We start from the raw sequence: 14,326 nt of genomic DNA on the forward strand, positions 1-14,326 counted from the left end.
ATGTAATTACAGCCACAACAATAAACAAGGCGGGACCCTGATGCGGTCATCTACCGGACCATGTCTTCTTAATCTGCCCAATTTGATCTTCTAGTCTTTTCAAGTGACTGAGTGACTTGAGTGAAGATGATCAAAACGGAGTCTCAGTCGGCCACCTCGCTGCCAACGGATACCATGGACAGAACCGGCAGCAAGACGCACACCTGCCGAGTGAGACTCAACGTGGGGGGCCTTCTCCACGAAGTCCTGTGGAGGACGCTGGACAGGCTGCCCCGCACAAGACTGGGCAAACTGAGGGACTGCAACACCCACGGACTCTATCTTGGAGATATGTGATGACTACAGCTTGGATGACAGCGAGTACTTTTTTCGACAGACACCCCGGCGCTTTCACCTCCATTCTGAACTTCTACCGCACTGGAAAGTTGCACATGATGGAGGAAATGTGCGCCCTCTCGTTTAGTCAAGAGCTGGACTTCTGGGGCATCGACGAGATCTACCTGGAGTCCTGCTGCCAGGCCAGGTACCACCAGAAAAAGGAGCAAATGAACGAGGAGCTGAAGAGAGAGGCTGAGAATATGAGAGAGAGGGTCGGAGAGGAGTTTACAACCACATGTTGTTCCGAGAAGAGGAAGAAGCTCTGGGACCTCTTGGAGAAACCAAGCTCATCATTTGCTGCTAAGGTAATGTCCTACACAGCCACCATGAGTGAGAATAGCATTGATATACAACCAACAGGTCTATATTAATTACGTTTTTAATAAATATTCATCCTTCAAGCAGTGGAGGGAAGGTTGCTGAGTAGTTTGGTCCTAATGAAAAGGGTGGACATTTAGAAAAATTGTCAGACAAAACAAGAAAAGGGGGAACATAAGAAATTAAGTTCAACATCCAGGCTCTGTTAGACTGTTTTGATCTGATGTCTGACTCTTTAAATACGATCCATTGCTTTTAATCTGTCACTTTGAGCAGCTGGAGTTCAAGAGAGAGGGGAGAATAAGAAATAGATGTTTTTGTACTCATGAGGTAAACATCAAAGTTGTCAGCAAACCTTTGCCTATTCATCAGTGTGTATGAATAGTATAACTTTGGAACTGTTACTCCACTTAATTCAATAATCTTAACTAGGTGTATTATCCTGAGAAGAAAATGTGCTGTTTTTACCGGCAAGATAATTCAAAGCCTTTTTTGTTGGTGAACACATGACAGCATTCATTGGCTCCCTTTACTGGTTTCAGTCAGATAGCTGTTCCTGAGACATGTATTGCCTGCACGCTGTTCTCCTGGTGTAATTATTTAATGTTTGTTTTTCAATGTCAGCACAGAGGGGATAACAATAATGACACTTAGTGTTAGAGTTTAATCCATAACATGACTTAAAGAGACTCTCCTGATAAGAATATATATTTTTAGACCACCTTGCACAGTCACCCCCTTTTAGCTACATTAGCCATCCCTGCCTTATTTACAGTCCAGTATTGAATCATCCAGCTCATTAACAGGCTCATAGTTCACACTCCAGAAGAGTACTTCACTTTTGCTCGATCAATGATGTTGTGCCTTTTAAGTGAACTGACTGAAAGATGTGACTGGGTCAATATTCAACCACAAATGTTAAATAACTATCCGATTAAATTTCACCAATACAACTCTTTGGGGAATTTGCCACATTGTCCTCTGCATATTGGAGAATACATTTAGTGCTGTTGCCTTTTTCAGTAACTCTACATTTACCACAGAGTTGGTTTATCAGTTTTCAATTGAATTGAATTGAATTGATTTGTACAGACCAAAATCACACATTACAAATTTGCCTCAGAGGGCTTTACAATCTGGACACAAATACAACAGACATCATCTGTCCCGGGACCTCACATCTGATCAGGAAAAGCTCCCCCCCCCAAAAAAAAAACCTTTGGGAGAGCAACAGAGGAGGATCCCTCTAACTGGAGGGACAGAAGTACAACAGATGGCATGTGTACAGAATCAAAAATGTAGCAGAGTTACAACAAATTATTAATATAATGATTAGTAGCCATCATAAATGTTACAACTTCCAAAAATAGCAGCAACAGTGGATGTAATAATGATAATAAAAGCAAGTAATGGTATTGGCAATACTAATAGCAGTGCAACCAATAATACTAATGATAATAGCAGTAGGTGTTGGACAGGAACCAGGGTCCAGATAAAACCTTGAGGTGAGAAAGCACAAAGAATCCGGAAAAGGAGCAAAATTAGCAGGAGGCAAGGAGGCAAGAGGCAGGAGGCAGGAGGCAGGACCAGGATACAGACACAACCACGATCCATGGAAACCTGTGAGGCGAGAAAGCACAAAGACTCTGGTGAAGAAGTAGAGTTAGTAATGTGCATTGATGGGACATTAATTCATACAGAAGAAGATAGAAAAGAGGAGAGAGCAATCTAGGCCTATAGCAGCATATCGGGGCTGGACCAGAGCAAACCTGATTCAGCCCTTAACTATAAGCACTATCAAAGAGGAAAGTCTTAAGTATACTCTTAAATGTGGTGACTGTGTCTGCCTCCCGGGCTGAAATTGGAAGCTGGTTCCATAAAAGAGGAGCTTGATAACTGAAGGCTCTGGCTCCCATCCTATTTTTGAAGGACTCTAGAAACCACGAGTAGCCCCGCATCTAGTGAGCGCAGCTCTCTATTGCGTAATATTGTACTATAAGTGATGGTGCATCACCAATTAAGGCTTTGTATGTGAGGAGAAGGATTTTAAATTTGATTCTTGATTTTACAGAGAGCCAGTGCTAATACAGTAGTAATGAGATCTCTTTTCTTAGATTTTGTTAGTACACGAGTTGCAGCATTCTGGATCAACTGGAGAGATTTAAGAGACTTATTAGAGCAGCCTGATAATAAGTTATTGCAGTAGTCTAGGTCTAGAAGTAACAAATGCGTCAACGTTCAAGTTTTTCTGAATTGCTTTGAGACAGGATATGTCAGATTTTTTAAATAATACGTAGGTGAAAAAAAGGCAGTCTCTTGAGATTTGTTTTACTTGGGAGGTAAAGGATAAAATCCTGATCAAAGACAATTCATATTTACGGTGGTGCTGGATGCCAGGGCAATGTCATCAAGATAAACTATATAATTAGATAATTGATCTCTGAGGTGTTCTGGGCCAAGTAAAATAACTTCAGTTTTGTTTTGAGTTTAACATCAGGAAGTTGCAGGTCATCCAGGTTTTAATGTCTTTAAGATATGCTTACAAGTTTATCGAACTGGTTGGTTTCGTCTTATAGAGTCAGATCAGTCTCAATAATTGCAAATGCACACAGAGAGACTTACAAATGCAAACACAAGATTTACAAATGCGCACAGAACAATTATAAATATGTTTCGATTTACAAATGCACACAGAGAGATTTACAAATGCAAACACAAAGATTTACAAATGCGCACAGAACAATTTACAAATATGTTTGATTTACAAATGCACACAGAAGGATTACAAATAAATTAGACTCACAAATGCACGCAGAACGACGTGTCTGTGTTTATTTATTTGTCAATCGCATTGCATTTGTGGATTCTTCACATGTGTGTACGGATTTATGCGACTTCCCCTGCCGTGGCTAGATCCGCAAATGCGTTTTTTTCAACATAGACCTAGCTGTAGGTCAGATTTCGCCCTCATTGGAGAGGTGCTAATTAAAGGTAATACTTTGAAAGACTGTGGTACATGGCCTGTTAGTAAAGACAGATTGATAGTAGGAGCTAAAGGGAAAGTATTTCTAAGCAGCCTTGTCGGGATGGAGTCTAAGAAACAGGTAGAAGGTTAAGAAGTAGAAATGGTTGAAGGTCAATTGGTCAAGGTTGATGGAGAAAAGCCATCTAAATATCAGGGTTTACAGCGGTTTCTGAGGTTACTCTGTTTGAGAATGCAACTCATATCTCCAAGACAAAGAATGTAGATAGAGCTATTTATTGTCATTTTGTGTTGGTTCAGCCTCATTTTTAATCTTCTTAGCCTTACCTTGTCTAACTCACTTGAAGCTTTTGATATCGATGGGCATCTTTTTTATTTAGAAAGTCTGTTGATTTAGATAAAAATATGCTTTATTTCATCTAATAACTCGGGTATCGTTGCTGTTCCAAAAATAATCCCCTTAAAATTGAATGTGGGGTTCCTCAAGAGTATACACTGGTACCTCTATTATTGCCAGTGTAATTTAAGAACATAATTGTCTATAATAATAACTATAACTGTTATAACTATTTATAATAAGAATTATAACTTTTATTTTTTCTTGCTAAATAAAACATAAACAGTTATGAAACGTAACTTTAACTTACAAAAACCTAGGTGAGTGGCTGGGTAGAAAGAAAATAGTAAAAGTATTAAACAATTGACCGTCATATCCTTAATTGATTTGATGGAGTTAAAGTAATTATGGTCTACAGTGATGTGGAGAGATTATAATTAATGTGAGAGACATAATGATGAGGATTGGCCTGTTATCAGACATAAGAAGATACATCCGTATTATTTTACCTTTCTTTTACATTTTACTTATTTAACTTTTTTGGCTCACCTCTGAAAATGTTCTCGCATTAACTCCTACCAGCTAAACACAATAGCACAGTTAAGGGGCCCAGAAAACCTTTGAACAAAAGAAAAGGAAGTAATTGATGAGTTGCTTCGGTGAATTGGCTTGTTCCCAAACACATATTCCGCCTCGTTTATTTTTCAGTGCCGAGAGGACATTTTAATTGCACATTACTAATGCTTAATTTACTGCCGGAGAGAGAAGGTGTGATCCAGAATATCTATCGCTGCAGATGTCACCTCCTCCTCAACCTTTGGCAGTTATAACCTCCCCAAAAACACACATAGGCACCAGCACTCTCTTGGACGACCAGATTGTCATGTCAAAGTAGCAGTGAAGGACACCATGTGTGAAGCATTTGATAGTCTGTCTTTCTGCTTGAGTTTGTTAAGGTGTTACTGAATAGTTTTAGACAGGGGATAGGGGATAGGGGAGGCCGACGAGGTTGGGCTGGTCCAATACCGGCCCACCTCCATCACCAACCGGCCCTCCCTCTGACATAACCGGCCCCGGCTATATATGCTTCACAGAACACGTTAAATTTACTCTAATACCTCTAGTCAATAATCATTGACTGACATTTATACTACTCCTCGCGATCTGTATTCACACTCATAGTTTCCATCTTCTTTACTTATCTAATCTCTTCCGTCAGTCTAACTTTGTTTTAGGTGTTATTCAATTTCAATCACTCTAGCCAACTCAACACTTGTGTCACTTGCTCGTAGGTGCCGGCAGCATGGCACCGGCACCAAAATGTAAATCTTCTAAAGGTAGACCTGAAAAGCTCAGGGAGAAAAAGCAGAGATATCTGGAGAAGGTGCATCAAAATATTTACAAATCTCTGACTATTTGGGAAACCAACAACTGGTGACAGTGATATGAAGGTAAGATGCGGCGTTGACTTGGCCAATGTTAGGCTTGCTTTTCACAGATGAGGTAACCTTCCCTACAAGCTAGCCTAGCTAACGTTAGCTAGATAAATGTCAAAAATTGAGACTGTTATGATCTGGTCAAATAAGCAAGCTGGCGCTGTTGTCATCATCGAGATTATAATTTAACATTATAATTTAACACGTAGTCACTTGCTTACAATCGATGAGCAAGCTATCCATAGTGGTAGTTGTAAAGATTAACCAGCTAGCTTGTTATGCTAAAATTACTGTGTTACACATTATAAACAATGTTAATACGTTATCTAGATTGATGATTCCGCTGCTGGAAGCAGCAGTCAGGGGCCCCAGAGCCAAGATCCAGGACCATACAGTAATTAGTACAGAAAAGTATACTTACATGTACTTAATTACAACTTCAGTGTGTGTCATTTTAGTATAAAATAGTACACTTAATATATTAAAGTACAACTTACGCTACACCGTAAGTTACTCTTTAATATAAGTACAAAAATAGTGTATTTCAATTTAGCACATGTATTTAAAGTATACTTATCTAATACACTTTGAGTGTACTAACCAAATGTGGAAAGTTAAGTACAAAAAAGTATACTAAATGTAATGTACTTAAGTGTACTTTTTTCACACAGGGGTACTAATACTAAATACTACCATAGTTTGCTGATAGTGTTGTGTCAATGGTTTAACATACTAACATAATAAACCTATTTACCAATATAAACTGAAGATGACAGCGACAGGGACAGCAGCCAGGATGACAGTGAAAGTCAAGGCCAAGATGGCAGGGATAGTCAAGGGCATGATGACACAGAAAGTGAAGGCAAGATTTTGATATTTCACCATGCCGCAGTCAGACACATTAGACCTCTTCTTCCGGTTTCAGCCTCAGCAGAAGGCTGTAGTGCAGAGAGCCTTTTTTTTGCAAAGATGCACAAATGAAAATGGCTATCATACAAGTCAAGACAAACAAGCCCCTCTTCTGTTCCCTTTGTCTGGCTTTTGCTAATCCCAGAGAAAGCAGCTCTTTCATCACTGGCATGTCCAATCTCACACACGTACACCAGAGAGTTGAAGAGCATGAGAAGAGCACCTGCACAGAGGTTCGCTGAGGCATATTTCCTCAGATTCTCAAGAAGCACGATCCAGGGACCTTCTCATGGGACCTCAGATGTCGCTCCATAGAGAGCAAGTACGCAGGAGGTGACAAGTGTTGGAGCGCATTATAGATGTGATGAAGCTCATCGGCAAAGAGGTTTGAGCTACAGAGGCAAGCAGGGAGAGGCAGCATACACACTTGATGACGACACCATTGACCCTGGTAACTTTTTGGAAATGATAGTTTTACTGAGAAAGTATGAACATCTGTCTCAAGGAACACGTCATTCTCTGCATCTAAAAGAGCAAGCAGATACAGCAGTCTGGTTCAAGAGGAAGGTAGAGGCTGCCCTTGTCACTCTCCTATCCAAAAACGACCATCGCTACATTCATCACCACCATTCAACGCTTAATGAAAAATACCATGACTGCTGAAGTCCGGGAATCCTGGAATGTACTCGGTCCAGATCAACACCACAGAGGACATCACAGCCCACGATCAGTGCTCTGTTGTCATACGGTATGTGAGTGACTAGTTACTGTGATAAGATGTGAGTCATTCACCGGGCAGTACTTTGCCCAACTTGTGAATGACGTGCTGGAGACCATGGATCTGGATGTAAAGCGGTGTATTGGAAAGTCTACTGATGGGGCCTACAATATGCAAGGCCAATATAAAGGCTTTTCTGCACTGCTCTCCGAAAAGTGCCCGACTCAAATCCATGTGTGGTTCTATTTACATATCCTAAACCTTGTGCTGTCAGACACAGCACAGTGTAAACTGGCAAGCTGCTCTCTTTTGTTCCTGATTGAACAACATCACTGTCTTCTTCAGAGAGTCCTACCAGAGGATTAATATCTGGGAGAAGGAGAGCAAAGATCCAAGACGCAGACATCTCACCTCGATAAGAGAAATGCGCCGGTGGTCCAAAGATGCAGCTGTGACAAAGGTGTTTGGCTCTTTTGGAAAGCCAGACAGGGCTCTGTATGTTGATGTACTCCACACCCTGTCAGCACATTCAAGATGGAGAGACCATCAATGCCACGGCACGAGTCAATGCACGGGGATACATCGGTCAGCTTCTGAAGTATGAGATGATACTTACACCTCAGATCTTAGTGCAAATTTTCCAGGTCACGTCACCAGTCTCTAAATACCTTCAGACAAGTGGATGGACATCCTGACAGCTCATCAGATGGTTGCGGCTGCAGAAGCAGAACTGAAGGATATGACCAGAGATTTCCAGTGTCAGGACAGCAGCCGACAAATTCGTCCAGTGGGCCAACCATCAACTACAGGAGCAGAGTGTGGAGACTGAGCTGGAGGTGGAGACCACTCTGCCACAGAAACGGGGAAGAAGAAAGAAATCCATGCCTGAAGAGAATCATGGACACAGTCGCAGGAAGCATGCACCAGCTTTTCCTCAAATATGGCACTTTGTATGCTGATCTGGCACTTCTGGACCCGAAAAACATCTTACGGCAATAGTTTCCCAGAGGCAGCACTCCGAGAATTGATCAAGTGTTTGCTGCCATTTGATGACAGAGGAACAGAGGCCGAGTTACAAAGCAAGCTCAAAAAGTCCAGCACGACGTGCTCATCTTGCAAGGACTGTCCAATCTGTTGCTACCGAGTTCTGAAGCAGTACAACCTCTTGACACATGCATACCAGATCATTGCATACAGGTTCCCGCTTCTAATCCTCTCTGTCACACAGGTAGCATGTGAGCGAAGCTCTTCAACGCTGAAATGATATCAAAAACAGGCTCAGGAGCTCACTTTCTCAACAGCACCTAGAGGCTTTTATGTGATGGATACTCAGACAGATGTTTTGCAGATGCTGGACAGTGAGAAAATCATAGACGGTATTGCAGAAAAGAGTGAGCTTCTGCAAAAACAATTCATGTAGTGAGGTAATAATAACACATGATATATACGATATTGTTTTTATTATTATGTGACTATAATACAGCTGGGCCGGCAGAGTTAGTTTAGGTTCTGTTACTTAACTTATTGTTTTGTTATGCACCTTCAACACCCCTACACACACACACACACACACACACACACACACACACACACACACACACACACATACACACACAATCACACACCCAGCATGCTACTGATCCCACTGATGTTCACTTCCCATCATATGTTCTGTTCTGTTCATTTCTCCAATATAGTTCATACCCTCTGATTCCAGTTTCTTTATTGTGTGATCTTCTCTGCTGACATTAATTCCTTAAGGCTCTGTAGTTGTATGTATATCCATTTGATGCTAGCCAGAGTTAAGCATATTCATCTAGCAAACTATACCTACCTTGGAGTGTTACAATAGCCAGTATCATTTTATTCCATATGTCCATCCAGGCAAATTTGTGGATCCACATGACATCTATTGCATCTGTCCATCCGGGAGAGGGATCCTCCTCTGTTGCTCTCCTGAAGGTTTCTTTCCCTTTTTTCCCTGTCAAAGGTTATTTTTGGGGAGTTTTTCCTGATCCGATGTGAGGTCCTGCGGACAGGGATGTTGTATGTGTACAGATTGTAAAGCCCTCTGAGGCAAATTTGTAATTTGTGATATTGGGCTATACAAAACTAAACTGAATTGAATTGAAATGTTATAAAAAAACAAAATAAACTGAATTTAATTGAAATGTTATAAAAAAACAAACATATATGATATAATTTCTTTGTAATCATCCAAAATAATCCGAAATTTACCCCACACCGTTGGCCGCCCGCATCCGCTTCAAAACATCGGTACTTGCGTACCGTGCTTGCGAACAGATCGGGTTCCGGTCTACATCCAGGACATGGTCAAACCGTTCACCCCAGCCCGTTCACTTTGCTTGGCTTCCGCCAATCGGCTTGTAGCTCCTTCACTTCGAGCTAAACACTTAACAAAATCACGGACTGTTTGCTGTGCTGGCTCCTCATTGGTGGAACGAGCTCCCCATTGACATCAGGACAGCAGAACGTCTCTACATCTTTCCGTCGCAAACTAAAACACATCTTTTTCGACTATACCTTGAATAGGGAAGGTAGAGCCGTAGTAGCACTTAAATGTCCCTTACCGACTAGCACTTTGTTGTTTAGCCACTTTAGTAGCACTAAATGGCACTTACTGATAGTACTCTGTAGTTAACGTTATTGAAGAAATTGTACTTGCTTGATTCTTGTTGTTCTGAGTTTGGACTCATGGTTTAATGCACTTATTGTAAGTCGCTTTGGATAAAAGCGTCAGCTAAATGACATGTAATGTAATGTAATGTAATGTAATGTAATGTAAAAAATAATGTTAAGTGTATGGGTATTTTTCAAATAGGCTAACTGACTGGTCGATACGTGCGATGCATTGAGTGGGCCGGTCTGACAGTTACTCGCAGGCCACTTGGATTTAGACCCACTTGAGTCTGCATTTCCACATGGAAATGCCCACTAAATTATTCATCATAACAATATGGACTCCTGGAAACTCAGGGAAAATGTGCAGGTAATCATTTAATAAAAAAAAGATAAGCGCTTGTTGATACAGAACAGTATGTGCTGAATGCCCATGTTGTCATTTTTAGCGTGGGCCGAGTGGGAGGAAAGGGTAAGTGGGTTGTGAGTGTACCAGTCTATGTAATACAGCATGTCTAAGCATGCCTCTGCTGTTTATTCTCCTGAGGGGCAGTTCAGTCTTGGAGGGATCACACTCGCCCTATAAATCACACTCCCAGGAGTTTGGCATCTGAAATGGTTGTATTTAAAGGCCAGCAGCTCTAAGGTTTTCCCAATCAGCTACTACGGTATGAAGACTTGTACATGAACACAAACATGTTCTGCACGAGCCAGAGCAGTTTGAGTACTTCCACAAGAGATTCTGCCTGTTCGGTTTGTTTGTGCTCTTCACACTGGTTTTAAAAAGGGCTTTTTTCAGTTTAGTAAAGGAGATGCACCTCTCAGTATTTAGCTACATTGATAATTGTGATGACAGTTTCGACGTGGTTAGTCAATTTACCAATATCATCCAAATCTGCTAAAATATTTTAAACTTTAACTTTTGACTGTTACTTATTTAGTCACAAATATTCTGTGTTATAGAAAAGATTTCAAACCAGGTTTCGGGTGCTTTAGACATGTGTGAAGTCCGTTTCAAATGTGGTATCTGCAATATAATATCATATATGCACAGTTTATGGTCTTAATATTTGTTTTAAGATTTGTATTACAAAATTTGAATAACTGATTACCAGATTATTCCAGGAAATATACCTGGTATTTTACCTCACATCTCTCAAACGGTCGATGCATTGGGAATGTAGATCAAATTACCTTTTTTTGTGGCGTCAGTATGAATCAGTTAGAATTATATTATAACTCATTTAACATTGTGGGTATAAGCAACATCTCAGAGCTTAGAAAAAGATGAGAAAATTAAATTAGATTTAATTTGTTTAATTTAGGATTGTATTTACATTTAATTAATAATGTGTAGGCTAACACTCAGTAAAACAAAGAGATTCAACATGTCAAAAAGACACAACATAGACAAAAAAAAACACTAACAAACTAAATTGGATTGATAATCCATTCCTGGCGTTGGATGGAGGGTGCTTTGAGATATTGAAAACAGAAAATTACTGCGTTTCAAAATCCATAAAAAAATAAACCATCCATGTGAAATAAACTCCAAATTTCTATAGTAGTTGGTAAGTTGACTGACCCTAATGGTAACTGACAAACAGAAAAGGAGCAAGTTCTTATAAAATTTCAGTACATATTTCACTCAAAAGACTTTTGACACTTGCACTCTGGGAATTTGAGTTTGTGTCTCCTAAAAGCCTTGCAGCACTTCTACACCCGCTGAAGCTTTGGTCTAGAACAGGATACTGAGCTATCAAAACTGACACTTATTTCTTGTGCCTTGGCTATTTTAACTAATTGCATGGAAATTCCTCAGTGAGCCGAAGACAGACATAGAGGCAGTTAGCTGCACTTTGCTTTGCTCTTAGTGAAGAGATCTCTGTGCACCCTGTCCATGGCTACGGGGGGAAATCGATGGGAAACACCTTAAGATGTAAGGCAAGCTGGGTTGGGTGTGGGCACACCCTGAACAGCCATTAGAGAGGGATTCAGACATGTGACTTCCTAGAGACCACTGCCTGCTGATAGCTCTGTATGAGGCCAGAATGCAGTCACTCGTGCTAACCTCCAGCGCTGTCTCTCAGGGAGTGCACTGGGACTAGAGGAGATGCAGCAGTACAGTCACTATGATTTTATGGTATCTGTTGTTATTTTCAGCGGTAGCTCTGAAGTCACGGCGCTGAGAGTTTTCTCTTATCACCTCATCTCCCTGTTATTGTTCTCTCCTATTGTACTCCCTCCTCATTATTCAAGTCCAAGTTATTCTAAAGATAGAAATAACTCTACAAATCTATTTGTTTATAGAGTTTTGTGGGCTCCAAACATTTTCAGGGGAGCGTCAGTGAATGGAAGTGAAAAGAAATGACATTAGTTACTTACATTAGTTATCGCAATGAGGCCCACAGTGTCAGACTTTGAAAACTATTGATCTAAATGCACAGAGACAATAGATAATAGTAAAAATACAATAATAATAATAACACAAATAATAAATCCAATACTTCTACTCAAGCTATACACAAACCATCCATACTGTTGATGTTGTTGTTTTTAATGTCCAGACTCTTTTTTCACTTTGGAGTCTGTTGACACCAGTTACAGCGCCAGATGTGAAGGTTGTCATGTTGACAGGCTTTGGTTGGAACAGCAAAGTGCTTGAATGCTTTCCCATTTTTGTTTCTGCTGAGCTTTGAGTTATGATGAGTTATGTTGTCCGGGGCATCAGCCCCTGGTAGGGTCTCCCAAGGCAAACAGGTCTCGGGGGAGAGCCCAGACTAAGAGCGGTTCAATAAACCCTGATGAATAGCAGCCCACGGACTGAAGCTACCTTGCCCGGACAAGGAAAACCGGGCCACCCTCCCAGGAGGGGAGCTCGTCGGCGAGCGTCTGGTGGCCAGGCTTTTGCCCATTGGGCCCGGTCGGGCTCAGCCCGAAAAAACACCATGGAGCAGCAGTCACCCTGTGGACCCACCACCCGCAGGGAGAATTATCGGGGTCGGGTGCTATGTAGACCGGGCGGCGGGCCAGGCGGGAGACCTGGGCGGGCCGATCACCGGCGGAATAGACTAGCTCTAGGGATGTGGAACGTCACCTCACTAGCGGGGAAAGAGCCGGAGCTGGTGCAAGAGGTGGAGCGGTACCAGCTAGATATAGTTGGGCTCACCTCCACGCACACCATGGGCTCTGGAACCAAGCTCCTGGAGAAGGGTTGGACTTTGTCCTTTTCTGGAGTTGCCCAGGGTGAGAGGCGCCGGGCGGGAGTGGGGATACTCACGAGCCCCCGGCTGAGCGCCGCTGTGTTGGAGTTTTCCCCGGGGAATGAGAGGGTCGCCTCCCTGCACCTACGGCACAGGAAGGGAAAGCAGGGTCTACCCCAGGCTGTTCTCAGCAGGGGGGGGGGAACTGCTGACCCGGACTGGGGACATCGTCGGGCGGTGGAAAGAGCACTTTGAGGAACTCCTAAACCCGGCCAACATGTCCCCCGGAGAGGGGGCAGCGCCGGAAGACTTTGTGGTGGTTTCACCCATATCCCTGGCAGAGGTCGCTAAGGTAGTCAAAAAGCTCCTTGGTGGCAAGGCGCCAGGGGTGGATGAGATCCGCCCTGAGATGCTGACAGCGCTGGACATTGTTGGGCTGTCTTGGTTGACACGCCTTTTCACTGTCGCATGGGGGTCGGGAACAGTGCCCATGGACTGGCAGACCGGGGTGGTGGTTCCCATCTTCAAGAAGGGGGACCGGAGAGTGTGCTCGAACTATCGTGGTATCACACTGCTCAGCCTCCCGGGAAAAGCTTATGCCAGGGTGCTGGAGAGGAGGCTCCGACCGCTTGTCGAACCTCGGATTCAAGACGAACAGTGCGGATTCCGTCCCGGTCGTGGAACAGTGGACCAGCTCTTTACCCTCGCAAGATTACTGGAGGGGTCCTGGGAGTTTGCCCAACCAGTTTACATGTGCTTTGTAGACCTGGAGAAGGCTTTCGACCGGGTCCCTCGGGGGTTTTTGTGGAGGGTGCTGCGGGAGTATGGGGTGCCGGACCCGTTGGCACGGGACATCCGGTCTCTGTACGCCTGCAGTAGGAGCTGTGTTCGTCTCCTCGGTAGTAAGTCAGACACGTTCCCGGTGGGTGTTGGCCTCCGACAGGGCTGCCCTTTATCACCGGTCCTGTTCGTGACCTTCATGGACAGGATATCTAGGCGCAGCCAGGGGGCGGAGAGGATCCGGTTCGGGAGTCTCGGGATCGCCTTTCTGCTGTTCGCAGATGATGTGGTCCTGTTTGCCTCCTCGGACCGTGACCTCCAGCATTCACTGGGGCGTTTTGCAGCCGAGTGCGAAGCGGCAGGGATGAGAGTTAGCACCTCCAAATCTGAGGCCATGGTGCTCTGCAGGAAACCGGCGGATTGCTCCCTCCAGGTGGGGGCAAACTGCCTACCCCAAGCGAAGGAGTTCAAGTATCTCGGGGTCTTGTTCACGAGTGATGGTAAGGTGGAGCGGGAGATCGACAGGCGGATCGGTGCGGCTGCAGCAGTAAAACAGGCGCTGTACCGGTCCGTCTTGGTGAAGAGGGAGCTGAGCCGGAAGGCAAAGCTCTCCATTTACTGGTC

General features: G+C 43.2%; 1 protein-coding gene across 1 annotated transcript in view; it reads left to right on the forward strand.

Annotated features, from left to right (window-relative positions):
- Window positions 1-14,326, forward strand: part of LOC117731518 (potassium voltage-gated channel subfamily B member 1-like) — a 39,127-nt gene that overhangs the window by 1,385 nt on the left and 23,416 nt on the right. The window contains 3 exon segments of the mRNA XM_034533930.1: window positions 13-312; window positions 314-364; window positions 366-683. Of these exon segments, the coding sequence (XP_034389821.1) occupies window positions 127-312; window positions 314-364; window positions 366-683 (555 nt within the window). The 5' untranslated portion in view covers window positions 13-126.

This window comes from Cyclopterus lumpus, chromosome 5, assembly GCF_009769545.1.
Source record: "Cyclopterus lumpus isolate fCycLum1 chromosome 5, fCycLum1.pri, whole genome shotgun sequence".
NCBI lineage: Eukaryota > Metazoa > Chordata > Actinopteri > Perciformes > Cyclopteridae > Cyclopterus > Cyclopterus lumpus.